The sequence below is a fragment of the Colius striatus genome, chromosome 9 (assembly GCF_028858725.1).
Source record: "Colius striatus isolate bColStr4 chromosome 9, bColStr4.1.hap1, whole genome shotgun sequence".
NCBI classification, from domain to species: Eukaryota; Metazoa; Chordata; class Aves; order Coliiformes; family Coliidae; genus Colius; species Colius striatus.
In genome coordinates this window covers 2,746,985-2,772,573 of record NC_084767.1, presented here as the reverse complement: position 1 = coordinate 2,772,573, position 25,589 = coordinate 2,746,985, and the positions used below count along the sequence as shown (strand labels likewise).

Here is a 25,589-nt window from a genome sequence, read left to right as displayed (position 1 = left end):
AGATGGCTGCGGAGCGTGACACGCCTGGTCACGTGGGAGGCGCGCTCGCGCCGCCCCCCCCCGCCGCCCCCCCCGGCAGCCGCGCGCGCCCCCGGGGCCTCCGAGTGTTGTGGCTCGGTGCGGAGCGTCCCGCCGCCGGGCTTAAAGGGACACGCGCCCCCTCCCGCGCCCCGGCAGCCCCGGCCCGCCCGCGCCCGCCCCGGCCCCGGCCCGCCAGCCGCGGCTCCGCCGCCCCGTGCCGCGGAAAACAAAGAGGCACCGGAAACAGCGGCGGCGGGGAGGGGGCCGGCCCGGCGGGGGGCGGGGGGCGGGAGGCAGCGAGCGCTGGCGGCGGGCGGGGGGGCAGGCCCGGGCCCGGCGTCGGCGAACAAAGAGCGGCGGGAGGGGGCGGGGGCGCTGCAGCGGCACCGGAGCGGCGGCCCAGGCCGTCGGTGCAGGTAGGTGCGGGCGGGGAGGGGGAGGGAGGGCGGGAGCGGCGCGGGGGCCGGCCCCCGGACCCTCGGCGGCACCTGCCCCGGGCGGCGGCGGCGGGGCCCGGCGGCCGCCTTTGTTATTGCTTTTGTTTGGCGCTGAGCACATGGCCCCGGAGCGGCCGCTCTTAAAGCCACAGCTCCGGCGGCGGGGCTGCGCGGGCTGCCGCTCGGCGTGGTGCCCCGGCCGGCTGCTGCACCCCTCGGCGTGCTCCGGCATGTGCCGCTCGCCCCGCCGCCGTCCCGGACAGCCCGGGCTGGGGCTTGGGGGCGGCCGGGCCGGCGGCGACCCCGCTCTCGGGGAGAAGTTGTCGGCGCTCGCGTGGGAACCGCGGGGTCGGGCGAGCGCGGGGTGCCGGCACGGAGCCGGCAGCGGGGCGGCGGGACCCCTGGGGCGGCGGTGGCGGGGCTCCCGGCGAGGCGATGGCGGGGCGGGCGGCTCCCCGGCAGCCCCGGAGCGCGGCTGTGCCCGAGCAGATGGTACCGGGCGTGAGCGCTGGCGCGCTGCTAACTTTGTTCTCGGCGGGGCCCGGGAGCCGCCTCGCCCCCCCGCCCCACCGAGCGGTGCGGGGCCCGGGGTTCCCTTCGCGCCAGGGCTGCAGTGGCCTCCGCGGGGTCACGGTGATCCTTGCCCGGGGTGACCCCTGGCTCCCAGCCTCGGCTGCGAGGGAGGGAGCCGACTGTGCCCGAGTGGGACGGGAGGATGGGTGCTTTGCGAGGGGGACGCTGGTTGTGGCAGTCTGTGCTGCCCCCGTCCCGGCGAGCCTGGGACATCCTGCCTGCAGGAAACGCGTCCTCGGGTGCCGTCGTGGGGTTCCGGGAGCCCGGGCAGCCCTCTGCTCCGGTGGTCCCGCAAACACGTGAGCCCCCACACGGCTTCAGCTTCCCTGTAGTCGCCATCCCCAAGCCCATCGCTGAGGTTTCTGGGCTGGAAGGTGCCCGCCGGGTCACTCCTGGGCCTTTGTACCAGTGTGTGCCCCGAGAGTGGGGATGTGGAACTGAGAGCGTGAACAGCTTGGGGAGGCTCCTGAGGAGTGAGGTTAAATCTCAGCCTCTACTGCTGCGCTGTTGGGACACTCTGGACAGAGTAAAACAACCGTGGGGCAACCCCCCGTCCTTGATCCCAGCCCCTTCACCAGCAGTAGCTGCAGACGGGCTCCTGTGGCTCTTGGGGTACACCCCACCCCCTCCTAAAAAGGAGAGAAATTTCTCTCAGGTTCTGAAGTGGTGTGATGGGGGATGAGGTGAGGAAGAGACCCGTGTGTGACACAGAGCTCACCCTGGTGACTTCCCGCCGTAGTGATGCTTGTCACCCAGGCAGGGTGGCAGCTTTGATGAGACTCCTCCCCCAGGCTCCTCGGTGGGGGGCTGAGCAGTGCTCCTTGGGCTCGAGGTGCCCATCCTGGCCCTGATGTGCCTCTGCATGGGCACTGAGGAGGAGGATGTAGGGCTGAGGCAGGAGCTGCTTTGGGAGGTGCAGGTGAGCTGGATTTAGGAGCACGTAGGGTAGGGTAGGGTAGGGCTGCTGCTGCTTGCTGGGCACACCAGGGGAGGCAGGCAGAGGGGCCTGGGGGGGGTTGGATACAGAAGGAGCCAGGGGAAGACCCTTTTAGGGTCAGGGATGAGAGCCTGGGGAAGTGCAGCCCTGCATGTGGTGTCTCCTCTGTGCAGTACCCAGTGTCATGGGGGCTGGAGGCTGAACTGTGGGGTGGGAAGGGGGCTCTGGTGTGGGCACAGCAGCCAGGCTGGCTGTGGGAGATGGAGCAGGGTTTGGGGCTGTGCTCCCCCTGCGGGGTTAGAGCTGCCTCCCCAGCTTCAGCCACAGCCCACGCCTACTCACTCTGACCTGGGGCTGTGGAGCTGTGCCTTGCCTGCAAAGGGGAGGTGACATGCACCAGCTGAGCCCAAGAAGGGCCACAAGCCCCGCTGTCCCCTGCCTCCGCCCCCCTGTCATGGCAGTGTCTGTCTTACCTTGCCGCAGCCCAGTAAAGAGGGAGCAGCCTCTCGAGCAGTGCTGGAGCCCAGCCTGGCCGAGGACAATGCTGGAGCCTCTCAATGCTGGGCTCCCCCTGAGTGGCATGTTCCACTCAGAGCCCCCCAGGGCTCTTCCCGACCCCCTTCCCTGGGCTGCGTCCAGCCCCAACAGATGAGGCGGGCGCAGGTCTCGGACCCAGAGCAGCAAGAGCTCTGGTCCTTGGCACCGAGGGAGCGACAGCCTGAGCTGTGCGAGAACGGTGGCACTGGGGTGGTTCAGCAGGGTGGGTGGCGGAGCTGGGCAGGGGAAGGGTGGCCTGGCTTCCAGCGGGGAGGGGACAGGAGCCAGGTGGGCTGCACCCCCGCTCCCCGGCCTCCCTTGGCCTCCTCTCCCAGCACAGGCCGCAGCACAGGGACCTGGGCTGGCGCTGCCCAGGCCGGCGGCAGGGTGAGGATTTGGGGCTCCTACATCCCCAGGCCTTGGGGTGCCACGACCCGCTGTCCTCGCAGGATCCAAGGTGCCGGTGTCTCGCCCCGCCTGGAGCCTGAGGTCCCGCGTGCCCATCCGCCTCCCGCCGTCACCAATGCGACCATGGGAACTGGCAGTGAATAGGCGGCCGCCCTCTGCTCCCTTCAGCCAGCGCCGTTTCTCGGGGGGACCCTGCAGCAGCCCCGACCACGTCCGGCAAAGGTAGGGGGTGTGGGGCAGCCCTGTCAGCCACGGCCCCTGGGGACGGTCCCCTGGGGGGCAGCCGCGGGCTCCCGGGGCGCTGGTGGTGGGAGGGAAGCGTGTCCACCTGGCCCGGGTGATGAGCCCTGGGGAGCAGGGGTGCCCTTTGCGCTGAGGACGTGGTGAGGGGCAGGGTGAGCAGAGGAGCTGTTCCTGAAGCTCCCCAGCCAGACGCCAGACGAGGAGCCTGGCACGACGCCCTGAGCACCTCACCCCAGGAGCCGGACTGGCACAGACCCGCCTGCAGCCGCCCTGCCCGGGGCCGTGGCTCCCCTGGCCTGGGGGGTCACTCCTGCTCTGTTTCTCTCCCGCGGTGGCCCCGCAGCCCCCCTGCCAGGCGCCAGTGGGGACGACGTGACCGGCCTCTGGCAGCCGTGCTGGGGCAGGATGAGCCCCAGCTGCACCCTGCCTTCCCCCAGCAGCCGCACGGCCCTGTAGATGAGCCCCGCGCCTACGCTCTCCCCAGCACGCCGCCACGAATGCTTCACCCAGCCGCTCACCCGCCCCACCAGAACCCATTCATGGTGGATCTGCATGACCAGGTAGGTGCTGAGGGTGACCCCGGCCTGGGGCAGGGGATGGTGGCCCCAGGACGTGTCGCTGGGTCTCCTTGGGGCGGTCACTTGCTGCTGGGAGCTCGCAGCCCTGAGGCCGCCCGTGCTTCTGTCCTCTGAGCACTTGAACCCCGGGGTCCCCCTGCCAGCGTGGGTGTGCCCTGGGGGGGCTCTGCTCTCAGGGGCTGGGGACAGCTCCTCGCAGGGTAGTTTGTGTCACAAGTGTTGCCATCATCCCTGGTGGCAGTGCTGAGTTGGAGTCGGGGCCCGGCCTGTACTCAGCCCCTCTCCTCTGGCCACCCCAGTGGGACAGAGATGGCGGGTTGGTTGTGCCCCAGCGCCAGCTGCTCAGTGCCCTGCTGCCACCCTGCCAGGACAGGACAGCTCAGCCGGGGTTGTACCGTGACTGTGCCCTTGGCACCTCGTCCTCAGGTGCACCAGGGACCTGTCCCTCTCTCCTACACGGTTACCACCGTCACGACGCAAGGCTTCCCCCTCCACGCCGGCCAGCACATCCCTGGGTGCAGCACCCAGCAGCTCCCAGCATGCTCAGTGATGTTCAGTGGACAGCACTACCCGCTCTGCTGCCTCCCGCCCCCGGTGAGTCGCCGTGGGGGATGCCCACAGGCCACAGCCTGGGCCCTGCAAGCCCGGAGGTCGCGTGGGTACCTGAACCCACCGGAGCGCAAGCTTCTGGGGGCATGGGGTCTGTTGGAGGCCGTGGGGTAGGGGCAGAGCACAGCCGTGCCCACGGCGGGTGTCTGACCCCTGTTTCTCTCTCGCTCTCCCCCGCAGCTGATCCAGGCATGCGCCATGCAACAGCTCCCCGTCTCCTACCAGACGTTTCCCCCCATCATCTCCAGCGACCATTACATCCTGCACCCCACTCCGCCGCCGGTGCCCCCCCACCAGCCGCCCCACATGGCCCCCCTGGGGCAGTTTGTACCTCTCCAAGCCCAGCACCCGCGCATGGTGAGTGGGGGCTGGGGACACAACGCGCCCCGTGCCCAAACAAAGCCCACCTTGGGCTCTCGTTTTTCTGCAACCCCTGTGGCTCTGAGCTGGGATGGGGGAGGATGGCTGGTGTGCCCTGGGTGCCTCTGTCCTGCTCGTGGTGGGGGGGGGGAAGTGGTGTAATTTGGGGTGCCCCTCCCAGCCTAACCGTTCCGCCCTCAGCCTCTGCAGAGGATAGACAATGACGTAGACCTGCGAGGGGAGCAGCACCCCATCGCGGGCTTCACGTACCCCCCGTCCCACCACGCTCCCGCGCTGTCCCCCTCTGTGCCGCTGCATTACCTCCCCCACGACCCGCTGCACCAGGAGCTGCCCTTTGGCGTGGTGAGTCCTTGCCTGGGGCGGGAGGCCTGGCGGGCGCCCGGCGCCGGGCAGGCTCTGAGCGGGGCCGTGTCTGTGTCCCCGCAGCCATACCCCCACATGATGCCCCGGCGGCTGAACACGCAGCGGTACCGGCTGCAGCAGGCGCTGCCCCCGCCGCCGCCCCCGCCGCCCCCCTACTACCCGAGCTTCCTGCCCTATTTTCTGTGAGTATGGGGGGATACGGCGGGTAGCTGGGGGTGGCACTGCGGCTGGGACACGGTGCCATTGGCACAGGTGGCTCTGTGCCCCTGGGAATGCCAGGGGAGACATGGGGGGGGTTGCAGCCCCATGCTGACAGTCTTGTCTTACCCACGCCCCCCTCCCCAGCTCTATGCTTCCTGTGTCGCCGACGGCCGTGGGGCCCACGATCAGCCTTGACCTGGACGTGGATGATGTGGAGATGGAGAATTACGAGGTGTGTTGGCTCCGCTTCCCCCTGGGGAGCTGGGGTGGAGGAGTTGGGGATGGCTCTGCCAGGGTGGGGGCAGCCGGGGGCAGGTGCTGAGCCGAGCTGAACTGGCCTCTGCGTCTCCCTCCAGGCGCTGCTGAACCTGGCCGAGCGGCTGGGGGAGGCCAAGCCGCGGGGACTCACCAAAGCAGACATCGAGCACCTCCCGTCCTACCGCTTCAACCCTGAGAGCCACCAGTCTGAGCAGACCCTGTGAGCGAGCCTGGGGGACACGGGGGTGGGTGGGTGCTGGCTGTGGCGCGGGGCTGTGGCTGCACAGCAGGGCTGGACTGACGGCCGCTTCCCGCAGGTGCGTCGTGTGCTTCAGCGACTTCGAGGCCCGGCAGCTTCTCCGTGTCCTGCCCTGCAACCACGAGTTCCACGCCAAGTGTGTCGACAAATGGTTAAAGGTGGGGCCCGTGGGTGCTGCGGGGAGGGGAGTGGGGCGGCTTCTTGGGGTGCTGCCGCTCGGGTGGCCCCGGGACTGTGCAGCACTGGGCGCACGGTGAGCCGGGAGGGGGCCTTGCGGGCTGTGGCAGGCTCTGGGGTGCTCCCAGCCCGTGGCGATGGGGTTGGGCACGGCTCGGTGCTGCTGGGGCTGCCGTCTCACTTGCCTGTCTCCCGCAGGCGAACCGCACGTGCCCCATCTGCCGGGCGGATGCGTCGGAGGTGCAGCGGGAGGTGGACTGAGGCCGGCGGGCGCTGTGCCGCACAATTCGCTGGAGGACGAGGAGGCCGGGCCAGGGGCGGGGGCCGCTGCCCGCTGCCAGGGCCTGGCCCTGCGCTTACCCCCCTTCCCCAAAGCCTCTCCTCGGATGTGGTGAGCATTGAGCAGTCCGGGCTCCCGGCCAGCCCTCCTCCTCCCCACCGGGCCACGGACTCGGCCGGACCCCTGCCCGCTGCGCTCCCAGGGCCCTGGATCATGTTGTGCTGGAGGCAGGAGGCGGGTGGCCGTGCCCTCTGCGCTCCAAAGACGCTGTTGTTGCTCCATCACTTTCCAGATCTTTGTACTCTGCTAGGGGATTAGTGTTCTGTTCCCTTTGTCACTTTTTTTTTCATGGTAGGGGTTGTTGTTGGGTTTTTTATCCCATTTCCTTTCCCATCACGTTTTGTTTCCGTGGCCGTGTTGCCCTGAGGCTTGCAGGTGGCTCCTCCCCTGTGAGAAGGACGCAGGGAGGAGAGAGGAGGGAGCCCCGGGGGCAGCTGGAGGAGGAGCAGGAGGGAGGTGGCCGGCGGAGCGTGGCCAAGGTGGGACACACCAGCAGCCAGGTGGCAGGGCCGGGAAAGGAACAGCTCCGTCCCGGCTCCTGCACGTGGCGCGGTGCGGCCCCTCTCCTGCCTCGGCTGCCCTGGGGACCCCCGCAGGGTGATGGCTGCTGAGGCGGGGCTTTTGCTATGGGGAGGACGGTGCTGGCACGGCCCCAGCCCCTCTCCCTGTTCCTTCCTCCGTGTCCAGTGGGCACAGCTCCCAGGGCAGGGCCATGTGTTGATCTTGTGGGGCAGCCAGGCTGGTGCTGGGGGACAACCTCTTCCCCCTGCCCCCAGGTGTGCAGCGTCCCCCACGTGCCGCCCAGCTCCCGCTGGTGTTGTCCCAGCGCCATAACTCCGAATAGCCCTGTGCCCGTGTCCTGCTGGCTGGACGGCTCGGTGCGGTGCCCCCGGCCCGTGGGCGGCAGGGGGCCGGCGGGAGCTGCAGCAGGTGCCCCCCGGAGCAGGGGTGCCCCGGTGGTGTATTTTCAGTGCTACCCCCAGCCCCGTCCCGGCTGGTGCAGGGGGGAGCTGTGAGCAGCCCCCCCGCCCCCGAACCCACCCCCAGCCCGCGGGGCCGGGCGCTGGGCGAGAAGCCGCCGCGGCCGCCCGGCTGCAGCCATGCCCGTGGCCGTTGTTTTTGCATGATTAATTACCGAGGAGGGTGAGGGGGTGGCGGTGGCGGGAGGCCCGTCCTGCCCTCGCGGCGCGTTGCTGACGCCTGGGAGCCTCGGAGCGGACGCCAGCCCTATGTAAATGTTCACAAATATGCATGCATGTCTGACCAGCTTGGAACGTGGTCTTGGCTACGTCTAGCCGGCTGTGGGGTGAGGGGGGTGGGGAGAGGGGTTTTTGTGCTCAGCTGATACTGCCATGCACTGTACTGCACATGTCCGCAACGCCACAGCAGGACCGTGAGACTTTCAGGGCCGTCCCGCGGGGCCCACGTCCCTCGGAGCGGCGGCGGCGGGGTGGGGACAGGGAGCGCCCGCGGCGTGTGCAAGGGGACGGGGGGCGCGTGGGGGGTGGGGGCCGCTCCCCGCGGGGCGGGGGGCAGGCGGCGGGGCTGGCCCCCGGCAGCGGGGCCGGCTGCGAGGCGAGGGGCCGCCTTCCCTTTTCCCGCCCTCCCTGCCAAGCGTCGAGGCCCGAGGGCGCCGGCCCGGTGCCACCAGCTCCGCCGCGGGCGCTGGCACCGCTGGCCTCGGTGCCCCCTGGGCAGGACCCCGGCCCCCTCCCCGTCCCTCGCTCAGTGACAGATAACCAAAGGAGTCCCCGTGCCGCGCGGTGGCCTCGCGCCCCCTCCCCACCGGAGACACCCCCCGCCCCGTCCCCCTCCATCCCCCGTCCCCATCTCCCCTCCCGCCCTCGCGGTGCCCAGGGAGCCAGGAAAGCCTTACGGTCCTTTGACGGCGACTCGAAAGCTCACAGCTCGTGTGCTGCAGAATTTATTCCAATGAGCAGCTACAAAAAAAAAAAAAGTATCATTTAAAAAAACAATACAAAAAAAAAACAACAAAAAAGATAAAAAGTACAAAAAAAATACTAAAAACCAATTATTTAGGGTGTTTGTGATTGCTGACTGCGCTGTAGATACCACTGTTTACCAATGATTTCCTGTGGTGGGATAGTGGACTGTTTACTGTTCTATTATACCAGTCCCCGGGCCCTCCGGCGGGGCCCCTGCGGCCCCCGGCAGGTGCCAGGACGTGTGTTCTGTGTTAGAAAGTTTTTATATATATATATATATATATAAATATATATATATAATTTTTTTTGCTCTGTTACTTGCACATTTTACAGTTACCTCATTTTTCCCATGTATGTATTTGAAAAAAAAAAAAAAGGCTAATATATAGAAAAAAAGAAAAAGGTTCTTAAAAAGCTCTAAAAAAGTGTTTGGGTTTTTTTTCTGTTTTGTTTTTTTTTCCATTCCATTGGAATCATATTGGTTTTGTAGCATTTAACATAACTAGTATGTTGTATTATATATATGTGTATTATACTGATTGAAATTTTTAACAGATTTGTACTTTTTTTAAAATGAAAGTTGCTAGTTCTGCTTGACCAAGTAGTGCAATCATTATTTTTTTTAATGTTGTGGCTGATTTTGAGAGGGATATTCACTAATAAATGTATGATGTATACCAACCTGCAGTGCCCTGCCTGGCGTCTGGGCGGGGGGCGAGGCTGGGCGAGCGTTGAGCGGGGATGGGAGGCAGGGGGGGTGTCCCTGGGCTGTCGTGGGGCAGGTGGTGGGGGTGACAAACATGAGCCCCAAAGAACAGGCTGGGAGGAGGCAGGAGCTGGCCCAGGCCCCTGGTAGATCCTTCACACCTTGCGGCAAGAGAGGAAGCCCTGGACGTCACTCTGGGGCAGCACATCTCTCCCCAGGCTCCAGCAGCAGCAGTGTGGCAGCTTCCCCCCGGGCTCCAGCCCAGCCCCGTGGGACACCACGTTGGCCCCAGAACAGAGCCATCCCTCCCTCCACATGGCAGAGGGCAGGAGCTCCATCTCCCCCAGCGTGGGGGCAATGGTGCTGCTCCCACCCCACACTGCTCCAGAAGGTTCCATAGCCAGAAAGAGAACAGCTCCTGCTTGGGGAGGGGGATGATGGGCCAAGCCCCAGACACACCAGGAAAGGAAGCAGCTGCTTTACTAGAGCTGGGAGGTGGAGAGACACCCCTTCACCCCCACCCTTCTGTTCTCCCCCAGCAAGCGAGCACAGTTCCCTGTCTGAAACAGGTGCCCAGCAGGGCAGGAACAGGCTCTTATGCCTTTCCCTCTCCACCCCTATAACAAGCCCCAGGGTGCAGGGAGAGGCTTCCACTCGGACTCTACCCATCCTTTTTTCCCCACTTCTACCTCAGAGCGAAGGAAGGAGCACGTCCTGAGCCTGGCCTCACCCAGCCCTGCCTGCCCACGCTCGTTTCCCTTCACACAGAATGCCCACGTGCAGGGCAGCAGGGAAGCGCAGCCCCGGGGCTGGCAGCCGGCAGCCTGCAGCGCCAGGGCAGCCAGATCACCCCTGCCCCCTGCTCAGAGGCAGCAGGGGGCACAGGCACAAAGCATTGGCACAGACATGCTAGAGGCAGAGTTTATTACACTACGCAGGCTAAGAACTCTGGGCAAGACCCCACGTGGGTAAGAATCGAACCAGCTCTTTATCAAAAGTTAATACTATAGTCAACCCCCTTCTCCTTTGGTCATTACAAAGCAAGAGAAATAGTAAAAGAAAGATATTTATACACAGAGGGAAGCGGAAGAGATCGTATCCAGCCCTTCCCACCCCCCCACTCCCAGCACATTCGGTGCCCAGGCTCGTGGCTGGCAGCAGCAGCAGCAGAGTATCAAATCTTCACCAGGGTTGTCGGGGTTTTACTATTATCGTTGTCAATAAAAGCAAGAGTTGCCGAGAGCTGCCGTTCCTGTTCCTCCCCGGGGGAGGGGGCGGAGGGGCAGCAGCGGCTCCCCTCGCTGCCTGCCCTCCCGGCGCCGGCTGTGCACAGGGCTGTGCCAGGAGGGGCACTGGCTCGCTGTGGCCGCTGCCACGGGCGCGGTGTCTCTGATCCCTCATCTGCACGCAGTTCGTTTAAAAAAAATATCGTATTATAATAATAATAATATGAATTTCTCTTTCCATTGTTGTGTCTTCTGGAAAAAAAACAACAAAAACCAAACCAACGGGAAACCCACCGAAACCACCAAACCAAACAAGTGTCAATCGTCCGTCAGGTCCTGCACAAACAGGACTTCCGTGTGGCTGAGTCCGGCCTCCTGCAGCGTGGGCGGGTTGGGCCACTCCTCTGTGGGGAGGCAGGGCAGCACCCGCCGCGGGAAGTTGGCCTCGATCTGGAACTTCTCCGGGCTTTCTTTCAAGGAAAACAAGAAGTCGTGGATCACCTGTGAAAGGAGGAGAGGATAACTGCCAGCTGGGGGAGCAACGGCACGGCCAGGCTACGCAACCGGCACCAGCAGAGCGCTGCAGGCGCAGCCCCCTTCCACAGCCTGCGTCCAACAGGGCTTGTTGTGCGGCACCTGCGGAGGCCGGGCGCTGTGTCTGCCTCTTCCTACACCATTATTTAATAGGCAGCAACACGAGTCTCAGCTTTATAGGAGGAGAAAAAACCCACCTGTTTCTCCCATTGTTACCTCCCGTCTCTCCTTCCTAAGCCGGAGGGGACCAGGCCCCATGACACCCTCCTTACCCAGAACCAGCCTGCTAAGGCTCCTGGCCAAAGGTCACCACTTGGCAAAGTCCAATGGAACTAAAGCTTTGCTGAGCCACCTGGAGACTCTCTCGACCCTCCTTGTCTCTGGGCAGCCCAGCGGCTCTGCCCCACGCTCACCGTCAAGGACTGTGTGAAGTGGAATCGCCGCTCCACCCGGGAATCATTGGGCAGCTTGAAGATGATCTTGACGCTCTCGGGGTCGTCGGGATGTGGCTCCGGGGGCAGGCACTCGGACTTGCGCTCCTTCTCCTCCTGCAGCGTCTGCAAAGCCAGGAGAAGGAGCAACGGGCACAGCCTGGGCTGCTCCTCACACCCCCCCGGGGGCACCCACTGGCTGCTGTGCCCGGGCTGCCCCTCACACCCCTCCCTGGGGGCACCCACTGGCTGCTGTGCCCGGGCTGCCCCTCACACCCCTCCCTGGGGGCACCCACTGGCTGCTGTGCCCGGGCTGCCCCTCACACCCCTCCCTGGGGGCACCCACCGGCTGCTCTGGCAGCACACCCAAGGCTCGAGCGAGGCAGCAGCTCTGAGCTGACAGGACAAGTCCTGGCAGGCACGGCCTGAGCCTCCTCAGCAGCCCTTCGGCTCTCACCTGCCGCCGCCTCTCCTCTGCTAGTTTTTGCTGTTGCACTTCCTCCTCCTTCTTCTTCTTCCTCTCCCGTTCCTCCTTCTTCTTGCGCTCTTTCTCCTGGTCTGCCCGCAGGGACGCCAGGTACGCCTCATCCTGCTGCTGCCTCAGGACCTGGGTTTGGTTCCTCTCTTCCCTGCAAATGTCAGTGGGATCAGGGCTGGCAGGAGGCACAGGGGGCTGAGGGTGCAGGTACAGCCCCAAGCTCGTGGGAGCACAGGCATCAGGTAACACCTCATCTATAGCCCCACAAGCTCCTAAAGGCAAGCCAGGTCTCCAAGGACCCTGGCACGAAGAGTTTCCTTGCACTGGGTGGAAACAAACTGAACGTGGGAGTTTCTCACCCACTGCAGCTTGGCAGAGAGGACAGATAGCACAGAAACAGTGCCCAGGATTTCTGCCTCGTACTTGAGACTCCCCACAGCTTTATCTCCTTCAGACAAGTCCTTGTCCATTTCAGAAACCAGAGGCAAACTGTGTTCCCCTCGGAGACCATGGGGCGGAGGAGGGGGAGACAGAAGGCAGCATCCTACTTCAGACACTGCCTGCAAACTCCTACAGAGCCACCACGGACAGAGCTCACAGGGCACAGAACTGGGGCCACCAGCCCTCCAGCCTGCTTTTCAGTACTGTGGGCAGCACAGCCAGCTCCCTGGCTATCGGGTGGCCTGAAGTTACAGCTCAGCAGTCCCAGTGGAAGGGGAGAAGCCGGGGGCTGTTACGGGAGAGGAGCTGCCGCGCTCCCCACCGAGGGACGCTGTTGGAGGGAAGGAGGGAGCCCACCCCCACAACCGACCTCTCCAGGCGTTCAGACACCAGGTACGTCTGGTTGGCGTCCATGATGAACATCAGCTGGTTAATGAGGTCATCAGCCTGGATGAGGCCCTCCAGGCGTCCAACGACTGTCATCCTGCGGTCCTTGAGCATGATCACGGCCAGGAACGGGTACGTGTTCTCCCGCAGAGCCTGGGACACTGGCAAACGGGCACAGGCATCACCATCACCAGCCTGAAGGGTCAGCACAGGGGCACACAAGGGCCTGGGAAAGCAGTTCCCACAGCCACTCTCTCTCCTCAAGGCAGAAAAGGCTCCGTTTCGTGAAACTAAACTCTGTTAGTTCACAAAGGGAGGGAAGGGCTTGGAGCATGGAGACACATGGGAAAACAACAAGCTTTCGAGTAACCAAAAAGGTTCTTTAGTTCAAGCAGAAGGTAAATTGCTCTGCATGTCCATTCAGGATGGGACAAAACACCCTGGGGTCTGAAGTGCAGGAAGAGGAACAGGCCAGGCACAGGGAGCAGCTCGCTGAAATGTGTAAGGATGGCCAGGCCCTGGAAGATACTATCACAGGGAAGATGGCAAAGCATCCACCCTGGACACTTCCCAATAGAACTGGGTTGTCTCTGCCAGAGCCAGGCTCTGTCTCGGAGCAGGGAATGGAGGAGATGACCACCTCCCCCTCAAAACATGCACAGCATGTTACACAGCTTGGAGCTGCTGTTACCAGTGGAGTTTTCAACTAAACTAGAGCCCCTCATGGATTACGTGAAAGGCCATCATCCCTTCCAGCTCTGGGACTCCAAAGCACTGCAGCAATGAAACAGCAATAACTAAAAGCATGTCCTCTTAGAAGCCATTCTTTCAGTGCCCACAGCTGCTAACTGCACCACGAAGCCAAGAGTGACTCGGATTTAGTCCCAGAACTCCTGGACTCTCCTGCCATGAAACAGGAAGGGTCAGATGTGACACAAGAGCCATGAACAGAACCTTGGGAACAGGCTCCACTTGCAGCAAAGCCCTATAAAAATGCTGGCACGCCAAATATCAGCAGCTCTGGAAAGACAGTACTTAAAGACAGACTTCAGAGCAGACTTTCTAGGAGACAGTAACTGGGTGTGGAGTAAAGATGACTGCCTCAGAATGGGAAAGAATGCACCTGAGGAGCCACTGCTGGCCTCAGGCATAACACAAGCCTGAGTGAAGGGCACAGCTAGGTAAGATACTTGTTTCTTCACCCAGTTCAATCAGCTCACACCCACCAACTCCTATTAAGAGGGCCCTGGAAACAGCCTGAACGCCTGCAGCAAAGAGCAGGCAACTAGGACCGCCCAGAAATGTATGGAATGGTGGGGGAGAAGAGCAGAAGGTATTTCCCTGGCATCCAAACAGGCCCTCCCAGGCACCACACAGAAACCAGCCTGCATTTCCCCCGTACAATCCTGACACCTCTGCTTGCCCAAAATCCAACTGTGTTTCACAGATCTAAGTTTGTCAAAGAGCCCTTGGCTGGCTGCAGGGAGAGGGGTGGGGCAAAGCCCAGGAGGGACACACTCACCTCTGTATCCCTCTGGTTTATTGGTTGAGCAAGCCCAGAAGAGCATTCTGGTGTTTATGAGGGTGACCACCTCAGGTACACACAGTGTATTGCTAGGGGATGAGAAGAGAGAGTGTGAGTGAAGCTGCCTGTCAAGTGCCAAAGTAACTACATGCAAAACTCTCCTACCTACCGGCAGAATTCATCTGTGTCCTGGTGGTCGTCCCCGTGAAGATAAACCAACAGGAAGCGCAGCTCCCGCTTGGCATCGTTCAGTGCCTTGGCAGAAGAGCAGAGGAGAGAGAGTTACAGGGTCTGTAGGGGAGGGGGAAGCAGCCTCCACAAGTCTCAAGGGACACGGCTCAGTGACATTTACCCAGGCCCTCACTCTGCCACTAGCGTGGGTTTAATGAGGTACCAGTGGAGGATGAACCTGTCTGACTACACTCTCACTGAAGGGAGGCTTCAGGAGTGGCTTTGGAGATGACTGAGTTGGGATTGAAGCCAGGTGGACACCTCTGTGGCCTGACACCCCCACTGCCCTCCTCCATCCATCAACACTCACAGCAGCCTAGGCTGAGCTTTCCCCTCTAGCCTGTGCAAGGCACAGTCTTCAGCCCACATCAGGTGAAAGCTCTACTAGAAAGATGTCACACAGTAGTGCTGCAGGTCCCACCACCACAAAAATCCCACACACGCAACAAAGGTCCTTTTTGCATCTACAGTCTCCAGATTCCACCCACCCAAGGATATTTCTTAACGAGACCACAGGACAAGTGCACAATGGGCTCCCTGTTTCCCTGGCACTGAGTTTTGGTGGCTTAACCATTCTATGGTTACTGCAGTTTGGATTCCAGGCAGGACAGAGGGCCCTGGGAGAGCCGTGGGGGCAGTGAGCTGTGGCAGGAGGGAAGTGGCACTGATGCAGCTGCCTGCTGGGATGTGCTGCAGGAGCCCAGTCCCAGGCCTGGCTGAGGGAAGCTGCAGAGGAGGCAGGAGCCACGGGGATGATTCTCTTACAGACAGCACCATCAGCCCAGATCTAACGGATGAAACTCTCACCTCCCACCATCTCTTCCGGGGCTCCCCCTCTCGATGTTGAGGTCCCACACCACATTCTGGGGTTGTGTTGTAACACAAGCCCAGGCAGCCAGTCCCAATGTGGTGAACAGAAGGACACACTCTGGCAAACCACATCGGTTTACAGAAACAAAGGCAGCATCACAAAGAAGAGCTGCTGGCCCCCGAGTCATACAGACGGTTGAGGAACAGTCAGAGCAGCTTTGCTTTCCAACTTTGCAGGCTTGGCACGCCACCAAGCCTGGCAGACACTGGTTTGCCAATACACTTGTTCACCAGCTCCCCGTTACCCCGTCAGAGCGTGGAGACAAACGCCGGGCTTTCAGATGACAAGCGGTTTTGCCATGTAGGCCTCGACACCATCTGGCAAACCCCCTCGACTCTGTCTGCCCAGGATCCAAGCACCACCACGTGACACTGACCTGGCTGTAAGTTCCCTGGTAGAAGACAGGGTGTATCCTCCCATACTTTTCCTCAAACATATGAATAAATGAAATGATGTCACCCACCGGGTCAGTGACCCGACTACGGGGATCAGAGCGGATGAAACGCAGAGCAAACCTGGGGAAGAAGCAAAGGACACTGCAAAGACAGCTCACTGACTCAGGAACGGCTTTCCCCCCTGCCCCAGACACTGCCATTCACAAGGAGGAAAAAAGTCACAGCTGAGGCCCTTCAGCATTTATAATCACAACCTAAACTGCCGCCTGCTGCAAACTGATACCATGGCCACAAGAACCCCCCAGGTATTATCTCACGGCAGGCATCAGCAGGTATTTGAATCCTGTGTGATCAACAGTTTCAACTTCTGTAGCATCAGGCAGGAGCCAAGGCCAAGTGTATGAGGTTTGAGGAATTTAGTCAAAGACAGGCTGTTAAAAGCCACACAGTTTCATCCAGATAACCTTGAAAACTGTATTTCTGCTATTCCAAGACCAACAATTTCAGAGTGCAAAGAGCTGCAGAAAGAGAACATTACACTGGGAGGCCAACAAAGAGACAAACGCCAGTCAACAGCACAGACACCAAAGGGGAAAAAGCAGAGGTGTTGTCTCAGTTTGGGTTTTGCCCAGTAACAGAGGGATTCGGGCAGGTTAACCTGCAGCCCAGACCAGTGAGACACGATTCTGATAGAGTTGCTTGTCCAAGAGCACTGGTTTTGTGTCCCCTTTGCATGGCACTCAAACTGTAAAGCTGTGTGGAATTAGAACTCCAGTTAAAGATTTCACTGACAGAGCTGCAAGATGCTCATTTTCTCTGTAGTAAGATTTATTTCTTACCAAGCAGTGTAGGAGCTTTACAAGGTTACAGATAAAGCCAGCTGAGCAAATCAATGCAAAACCTGACATTAGACTCAAAGATCCAAGTGACAGACGTACAGCCACACAGATCCAAGTGACAGAGGTACAGCCACACAGAAGCCAGAGTGTGATGCCTTGGTGCAGTCGATGCATGAGTCAGCACAAAACAGTACTTACCTAAATATATCAAGTAATGTGTAATAGGTAAATCGGAATGGAAGCATTATGAAGTAGTAACCCCATCCTAATAGGCCCTGCAAGTACAAAGAAACAATGAGAACAGTCTTCATCCCAGGAACATGGGTCTGTTAAAGCCAAATCTCCACCAGCATGGGAATATCAGTGCACAAACACTCAGCAGTACTTCACAGAATCTCAAGGGCTGTAAGGGACCTCCAAAGGTCATCTAGTCCAAAAATGAGTGAGATGGTCCCTTCAGAACCCAACATGGCCTGTCTGATATCCAGCCTCAGTTACTATTCAAGTAGCCAAGCTTTTGCTCTGTGCTAAGTTTCTTCATTGTGCAAGTGATGAACAGCACTGTGTCTTACAGGTGCTGAGGCAAATTTGTTTGTGAAACATCAAGGCAAGGAACTGACGCTGTATTCAAGCTAACACACCTTTTGGAGGGGCTCTAAAAAGAAGACTAGTGTGACAGCTCTGCCATAAGGAGGAGACAGTCCTTTGCTCTAACTGACCCATCAAAAAGCTTTATTATCCAACAGCAAGGCACAGAGAAGGTTGGCTCACACCGTGGATTTTGGTTTGGCAAGGTAAGGTATTTCGGAAGGAGATAACAGCACACAAAGACAACAACTCCCTTTCCCTGCTTACAAGTGCTGTTGTTCACAGAGAGTCACTCAGGAGGGAGAGGGGCTGAAACCAACTGTAAGATAACTTGCCCTTGGCTGTGGCCTTGAGACAACGTAGCTGTAGATCCTGTGGTCAGCTGTATTGACCTGCAAGGGCCGTGACGGAGGGGGATTGAAGACACTTGGGACACCCTCTTGCTCATTCAGTCGGTCCTGTACAGCTGCCTTTGACACAAGAAGGAACAGAGGGAGCTTTCAGGTATTTGAGGATGTCAGAAAACCTCTCTGTTACCATTTGGACACTAACAGTTGGCATTATTTGTGCACAGCCTCAGAGCACCGGATAAGCACAACTTTTTGCAATGTGTATCCACCCCACTCCTCCCTGTTGGGAAGCCTTTCCCCAGGCAGCCCATGCACATGCCCTGCAGAGGCTCCCTGCTGTGCCAGACACCCAAAACCAGCTCTCCAGGGGTATCAAGGCACACTCACAGACAGCTGCTAGGGTACTCAGGGCTTGATGAGTTAAATCTTACTGCTGGGTGTCCCCCTAAGAACACTCCATTTAATCCAGGTACTTGTAACTGATTCATATCCTATTGCCAGTGTTACCTCTATGTTCCAGTTGTGCTGCTCCAGTGTGTGACGACATTGGTCCATGGACTCTATGCCAGTCAAGTCCTAAATGAGGAGGAACAAAAGGAGGTGAGTGCCAGGGAAGTGCTGTATTTTCACTCTTCTGTGCAACACATGAGCACATGCAGGACTTACTGCTAGCACATTACCACAACACACTCTTTTTAAAGCTCTCGGTTTAAGAGCAGAGGAACCTGAGCCAACCCAAATCTGTGCACACAGGAGGCTTCAGACAGTCCTTTGCTCTTTGCAAGCACTGGGCAATTCTCAACAGTGCCCAGAGTCTATTACCACAACTGCACTCAGACTAGTCAAGAGTCTGACGCTGCACTGCCCATGAGTTCACTCTGGAAAGGATATGCCAGGCTGATGCCCTCAAATGCCACCTCAAAGTGCCAACTTAGAAGACACACAAAGCATTCTGAAAACCCAGGGTGTCTGTTACTTCACTCACTGCAAGCAGAAATAGAGACCAAAACCAAAGGGAGCCAGCCACTGATGGGGGCAGTGTTTTCCATCATCACAGGGGATTCTATAGTAACCAAAACCCCCACATCCAGTCCATCACAACAGGACCTGAAACAGAAAATAGAGTTCCAAACACACTGGCAGATCTCAAAGCCACTGGGCTCTCACAGCCATGTTTGGGAAGGTGTATTTAGCCCCAGGCCCATCAGAACTTCTTCACAAGAGATCAAACAACAGGACTGGTTACTACACAAAGCCATGTCAGCACCTCTTGAATGGAGGCGAGCGTTTGCTGCAGCCAACATCCCTGCCGCTGTGCCACTGACACGGTTCTCCCCACAGCCCTCGCTGTAAGGCGTTTGAGCAGACATCTCAAGGTCTCTGAGCACCCCTGGGCCAAAGCACATGCTTTCAGAGGAAAGTATAAAACCACAAATGTGCTCCTGCCACCCTTTGAACCAGAGATCGTTACAGAGACACCATTAACAATGCTGGCAGTTTTGAAGAAAACCACTGCTGGTTTAAAATGGAAAGGAGTAAAAAGTTGGCTTTTTTTTCCCTTATGACTGAGCTACAGAAAGACAACAAAAAGTTACACCCTCAGAAACACTTGTTCAGCTTGGATACAAGACAACAGTAACTGCCACAAGCAGTGTAAGAAACCCAACACAAAAGCGTGCTGATGATATAAGGAGACGGTTGAAATATGACAGTTCCTTCAGCAAGGTCACTCTTCACAAGAGAAGTCCACTGATCCTGAAAGCTTTGTGCTGTCACTCAGTGAATCTCTCTCCAGACATCCCCTGGCTCACTGGGGTAGGGATGCAGCAGGGATCTCTCCCTCCATGGTGGCTTGGGAGCCGTGAGGAGCCAGGCGGCTGCTCCACGGGGCTGCCACACACCGTGGCAGTCGGAGCCTGCGGGAGCTGGGCTCCACACCAGCCCGGCTGTCCCCTGCCTGCCAGCTCCACACCTTCTCTGCAGCACCCCAGGAGCTCTCAGCCCCGCAGGAGTTTGGCAAGGAGCAGGGAACTTTTGCTGCCTGGGTCTGTCTGGCAGCAGAGGGCAGCTCTTGTGCAGGAGGCAGCCTGTGATGACTGCTAACACAGGGCAGTGACTTGATACAAAGCCTGCAGCTTCTGTTACACCTTGTGATCCAATCCATTGTCCACAGCCCTGTTTAATTCTGCTCCTCATCTCCTCCATTTCTCGCTTCATTTAAAAGCCCCTGAGGCAGTCTTGACAAGCTGACCATTTAAGAATGTGTTTTACTGGAGAAGGATGGTGCACCCATTCCCTTCTCTGTCTCCCTCCATACATTCCACATGCTATTTCCACCAGAGCCACACCATGGACAAATGCCCTATTCAATCATCTGGTCTCAGTCCAAACTTCTGAGCATTTCTTGGCTTCTTTCTCATGGAACCTCTGAAGATCTCCACCTTCTGCCCAACACCGGGCAAAAATCATTGTTTGTTTCTGCTGTACGGAACTGGACTGCTGAAAGAGCTGCTGACATTAACAGCGTGATTGCAGTCCCTCAGAGAAAAGCCCTTCCAGTGGTGTATAAATGTTTATTAAAAAGTAAGCCCACAGCAAGCCTTGCAAGGGAACACTACAGAAGTGAACTTCACAGAAACAAAGCTCAGAGAACTCGGCTGTTGCTGCCAGAATATCTTCATTTATCACCCAGCTTCATGATTTACTGGTGCAGTTTAAACGATCTTTCTTTAAAGATGTGCTTCGCTGAGCAAAATTCAGGGGCTGTGTTCTGGTTTCTTTTTGTTTAAGCCTCAAATCCCTACAGAAGGCACTTCATTGTCCTTTTGGAAGGACGTCTTAAAAGGCACCTGCAATTTACTCAGTGATTTTACAATGTGTGTCTTTCAAAGCCTTGAAAGTCTTCTTTCTGATCACCATTCCTTAACACTCTGGAAATTCTGCTGACGTTTGCAGAATGTACAGGATCCAGGCTCTCATTCACACCTTTGTCTCTGAAGATTAGGGCTCAGCACTAATGCAGGGCTTCACCACTGAACATTCCCTCCTTTCTAAATTACACACCACATTTTAGCAGTTTTAGGTCAGAAATCAGCACTAACAGACGTGCAGAACTACCAACAAGCATTTAAAGAGCACAGAATCACTGCAGCATTTGTAAAAGCTACTGAGCTCCACTGAGACTCCAGGCCAGCTGAGTACACTCTCCCCAACTGCTCTTGGCCCCATCTCAGGCTTCTGCAGCCCCACCTCTCCATGCAGGTGAACCCCCCCCCCCCCGCCCCACCTTTCCTTAGCATCTTACTCCAGTTGCTCTCAACATGAAACAGAAGTGACAAAACCACCCCAGCAGCACCATGCCAGGCACTCCCACTGCTCTTCTGATCAATGAAACTGCACAATTAAACACTGCAGCAAAAAGAGAGAATTGCCTGTTTCAAGGCAGCTTTGCAAACCTAACACCTTTTTGAATGTTACTTTGGTGTGCTCCATGAGACACACTGCGGTTCCAGGATGTTCTGGAAGACACACACAGGTTCAGAATGACTTGCACACAATGTAGGGAAGGGCAGAGGACAGTTCAACTGTCAGTTTGGACAGCACTTGCTGGTAAACACCGATACTGTTTGTTATCGCTCCCAACGACCATTTATACCCCTGTCTCAGCACCTGCTACAGCCACAGCTTCACCTCAGAAACACAGCAGAAACTTCAACCACCACATCACTTACACTGCACCAGTTGCAGTGCTCCTGGGGAATCTCATGGCTGTTATTCATGTGCTTAGTATCGTGACACAGTGCCTTTAAATCAGTCACTAACTGCTGGTTGCCTGCTCACCGCAGCCTCTCATTGCCTGCCTCAGAGAACACGTCTGACACAGGCACAGTAAGTATTAAAAAGATAAGGCCTCCTGTAGTTAAAATTAATCCCATTAAACTAATGCCCTCAAACCTTCAAATAAATGTAGATCAAAGCTCAAGACAGCAGATAATAGTCAGAAACCAAAATATTAATTACCACAATTGCCAGGGAAGTTGAACACTGCCTTCTCAAACACCACTCAGCACAGTGCTACCCTGGAACACACCGAAGCTGCTGCTCAGTCACAGTGAGTTGCATCTCTCACCTGGGAGCCTGCTCAGAAGGCTAAAATCTTCTCAATACCAAAGTAGTGGAAAGTTCAACTGCATGCTTCAAAAGCAGAAGGGAATACCCTGGAGTGGACAAAGGTTGGAAGCCGGACTTACGAAACTGTTGCCTCTGCAGATGCGCTCGTGTGTCGAAACGCAGCCGAGGGATGCAAATCCACGGGACTGCTAACTGGCATTGCTCTCAATTCCCAGCCCACTGCCAAATGCCAGAGAATTATGTTTCCAAGGGTAAAGAACATCTGACTTGAGGCAGGCAAAAAGCTGCTTTACCAAGAGTTTCTCTGTGCGTGTTCCAGCACGCGGATCGATGCACCGTGGGGGAAACGGGCCCCACCGCTCCTTGTTTCTTCCTCCCTCTTGAAATCAGAGCTGTTTGCAGCCTTGAGCATTTTGGTTTCCCCAGCTGAAGCTGGAGATGCTATTGTGAGGGCTAACCTTTGCAAATAACACTCCATTACTTTGCACGAGCACATTACACCGTCAGCCCAAGTGTAATGGGCGCAGATCAATAACGAGGTCCTACAAAAGCTGCCTTGCCATTTCCTCCATCTCCCAAATGGAACTGGACCTCCACAGCTTAAGCTGTTTGCATCAAGCTTCTCTCCACAGATGTCCAGACAGACAAATCTTGACAGATGAAAAATGCAGATGCATTTACTCCCTTCCATTAGCCCGTGCTTTGGCAGTAGAGGGGAGGCTGAAAGCGTCCAAGAGCGCTTCGCTGCTTTTCTTTCGAGTTTATCCCAGTTCTCTCTCCACACTGGTGCTTTTTGCCCCTCCCCATTAGCCTGTCATAGCAGGCTGACAGGTGACTGTCCTGTCCCAGCCCTGGCTGCAGGAAGAGCTGCTGCTCTCACGGCTCTGCCAGCGCAGCTGTTTATATGAGCACTACCAAAGCACACCAAGGAAGCGTCGGTGGAACTGCTGCAGAGCACACAAACTGTCATCCTGACGGCTTGGGCCACAAACAGGCCAGCAGGACCCACCTCTCCACCTAGGAAGGAGCAAATTCCAGCAGAAGGAGGGACAATGGTGTAGGGCAACAGCATCTTCACCCACAGCAGCTGTTTGCTGGGTGAAGGGCAGCCTACAGTTGCTCAGGGCTTCCCTTCTGGCTCTCAGTTTAGCTGTAACACCACTGAGGGCTCTCTGCTGTTGCTCACCTCAGCTTCCTTGGCCCCACTCCCTTCTTTCCTGGCCCACTTCACCCACAGGGCAGTGGGCTGGCACCTCGTGTGGAAGCACAGTGATCTGCCACCACAGACTCTCATAACAGCTACTGATGGCAGTGCATCACAACACAAGTAGAGAGTTACCTTTGGAAACATTCAAATGCTCCCTGTAAAGACACTGGGGATCCCCAAAAGGTTTACAAGGTAACTGTGGCAGAGGTTTGCAGCGATAGCAAGGCACTTGGGATTTTAGTGAGGCTCAGCCACTGTCCCCAAGCAGTAAATGTTGTTTTAGAGAGTCCAGAGAAAGGAAACAAGAGGAAAAACATCAAATCTCTTCCAGGTGGAATGATTTACTCTATCTCCCCTCAAAGAAACAAGCTCTTTTGAGACAGGTGTGAAGTACCAAAGGAGGAGGAATCCCCACTGAAAGCTGCCATTAGCACAGCCTCCACAAAAACAACCCTGATCTCATACACCCCAGGGGACACAAGACTGCCAACATCTTGGTAACAAAGCCTTTTTGACTACAACTTTCCCATCAGCCTCTGGACAGTAGCTGTCTTCTAACTGGCAAATTTCCTCCCTTTATTAGCCTAAGCAGCATTTCCTTCCATTTCAAACCAGGTCTCAACACGAACCACAGAATGGTAGGGGTTGGAAGGGACCTTTAGAGATCATCCAGTCCAACCCCCCTGCAGAAGCAGGACTAAAACCTGAATCCCCTCTCCTGACACCTCCAGCCCCCAGACTGCTGCCCATGGCAACACCAGGTAACAGTGGGAAACAGGATTCTTTAGTTTCACAGCTGCCCACGGGGTTTTGAAAATAGCAACAGGGACACTGAGGAGTGCAGCTGGCCCTATCTGTCCAGATTCAACACATCCGTCAGTAGAACAATGTCTTACAGCAAGAGAATGGGAGCTGCAGGACAGCCTTGCACATGGCTCCAGCCTCACTTGCCAGGGAAATGGCAGCACTGGAAAAGTAATTGGTAAGTCATATTGCTCTGCCTCTCTTGGCTGTAAGTTAAGATTTAGAGGGGATATCTTTGAAGAAAAAGCATCCTCAAAGCTACAGTCACAGAAAGCCACTGCAGTACACTCGTTGCTTTAGGAGGTTGTTGAATCTCCTTGGCTCAGGGGGAAAGGTTTGGCACAGCTCTGGAACAACGAGGAGCACCTGCAGCCACCTCAGCTGGGGCAGGCAGGGCTGGGTGCCTCTGCAGTCCCTAAGCCCCAGAATTCTACAGTTACCTCACACCAAAACATGCAAAGCACGTTCTTAACTACAAATGAATGAGAAGCAACAGAAATCACACCCAACACTCTTGACAGTAACCACAACGTTTGTAAAAGAGCACTGCAATCCCAGGAGCAGCACGGGACACCCCACAGTTCACACACAAACCCAGGGCAGCTGGAGATCATTTTCACTGGCCAGCACACTTAACCACTTCTCACTGATCAACCACAGGTATGTCAAGTCACTGGTTTCTCTCCAATGAGCCACATCTGCCGATTGTTGGGTTTTTTTCAGATATCTTCAGCAGCTGCCCAGCCCCCCAAGACCTCGGCAAACCAACGGTGAAGTGACCCAGCCCGTGTTATACAGCAAACGGCAAGAGCAGATCATTACAACCCCCTGTGGACTCCCCCCAGCAGACATTGCCAAACCATGAGGCTTAGAAACGCTTTTCTGAGAAACCACATTCCATAGAAACCCACTGCCTTGCCCTCCCAAGTCCCCGGGAACGTGCTGCCCTTCACTGCTAACGGCTAGAGGGGAGATTTTTTTCAGACTATCTAATGAAAACGGCCGGGACTTACCAAGGAGCTTCCCCACTCACGGAGCTAATGCGGTTTATTCATCACTCACTTCCTGCTTCCCCAATTAGCGGTGACCGAACACCATTCCCAACGAAGCACTCGGGGTAGTCACGGCGCCGGCCGGGCCCTCGGGGAGGCCCCGGCCCGGAGCAGCCCAAACCCCACACAGGAGCTTCACCCTTACCCGCGCCAGGGCCGGGACCACGGGGCTCTCTGCTCTCACCTCCCAGCCAGGCCCGGCCCGACACCCCTACACCGCCGGGCCTCCTCCCAGCGGAGCCTGCCCCGGCTCCCAGCGAGCCCCGTAAACCCCCGGCCCAGCGCTAGCCGGCGGGATCCTGGCGCTGGCGAGGCGGGCCTAGCCCAAGCCCAGCCCGTTCCGTGTCCGCGCACCGCCTCCTCCGCTCCCGCGGGCCGGCGCGGCCCTTCCCCCGCCGCGACACCTGGAACTGCAGCAGCTTCTCGGTCTGCTCCGCCGTCAGCTCCCGCTCCTCAGGCGCCGCCATTTTGCCGCCGCCTCTGACCCGCCGCTCCGTCACTCTCCGGAAGTGACGTCTGCCCCCCGCACTTCCGCCCCGACTCCCTCCTCCCCCCGAGGAGCCCGCGCGCGCGGCGCCAGCCGCCCTTTATGGGCCGCGGCCGGAAGTGCTCGAGCGCGTTCCGGAGAGAGCCGAAGCGCTCTCGGGCCTCTCCGGAAACACCCGAGGCTCCGCGTGTTCCCCGAGCGGCGCACGAACAGCCCCGAAGTGTGCCGAGAGCTGCTCGGGTGTTTCCGGAGCTGGCCGTGGCTGGCTATGGCTGTGGTGGGGGGAAGGAGCTCGCCGGTGGCGACCCGACACAGCGGCGGCAGGGAGGGAGGGAGGGAGGGACGTGGGCCGGGGCCCCCGGGGGGGCGGCTGCGGGCCCCGGCCGGGTCCTCCCCGTGCACCTCCCGTTGCCCGGCGGCGGCTCCACCCAAGATGGCGGCGGCCGACCAAGATGGTGCCCGCGAGGGGCCGCGGCGCTGCGGGGGGCGGGCTCGGGGCCCCGCGGGCCCGCGGCGACGCCACGCCGGACGGCGGCCCCGGCCCGTGGTGCCCGCGCCCGCCCGGCTCCCGCGGCGCCGGCGGCAGGGAGGCGGGAGGCGGGGCCGCGGGGCCCGGCGGCGCCGCCCCGCCGCTGATG

The 25,589-nt window shown here is 58.6% G+C and overlaps 2 protein-coding genes across 3 annotated transcripts; one reads left to right on the top strand and one right to left on the bottom strand.

Annotated features, from left to right (window-relative positions):
- The first annotated feature begins 2 nt into the window (after positions 1-2).
- Positions 3-8,949, top strand: RNF44 (ring finger protein 44). Its single transcript, XM_062003044.1, is given in 12 exon segments — positions 3-72; positions 75-437; positions 2,955-3,135; positions 3,500-3,716; positions 4,161-4,328; positions 4,524-4,700; positions 4,905-5,066; positions 5,151-5,269; positions 5,433-5,520; positions 5,645-5,766; positions 5,864-5,963; positions 6,181-8,949. Coding segments are annotated over 12 exon segments (1,830 nt in total). The 3' UTR covers positions 6,244-8,949.
- A 932-nt stretch (positions 8,950-9,881) lies between these two features.
- On the bottom strand, positions 9,882-24,991 carry FAF2 (Fas associated factor family member 2). 2 transcript variants are annotated; one of them, XM_062002321.1, is made up of 11 exons: positions 24,869-24,991; positions 17,778-17,846; positions 17,256-17,390; positions 16,531-16,607; positions 15,475-15,613; positions 14,166-14,251; positions 13,994-14,085; positions 12,455-12,632; positions 11,623-11,794; positions 11,148-11,291; positions 9,882-10,701 (listed from the first exon to the last, which is right to left on the bottom strand). In XM_062002321.1, exons 1-11 carry the CDS (start codon positions 24,929-24,931, stop codon positions 10,519-10,521), a joined length of 1,338 nt encoding a protein of 445 aa, XP_061858305.1. In that variant the 5' UTR covers positions 24,932-24,991; the 3' UTR covers positions 9,882-10,518. The 2 variants fall into 2 exon arrangements, with proteins under 2 accessions (XP_061858305.1, XP_061858306.1); XM_062002322.1 differs by lacking the exon at positions 24,869-24,991 and adding an exon at positions 24,426-24,804.
- Between the last annotated feature and the right edge of the window lie 598 nt (positions 24,992-25,589).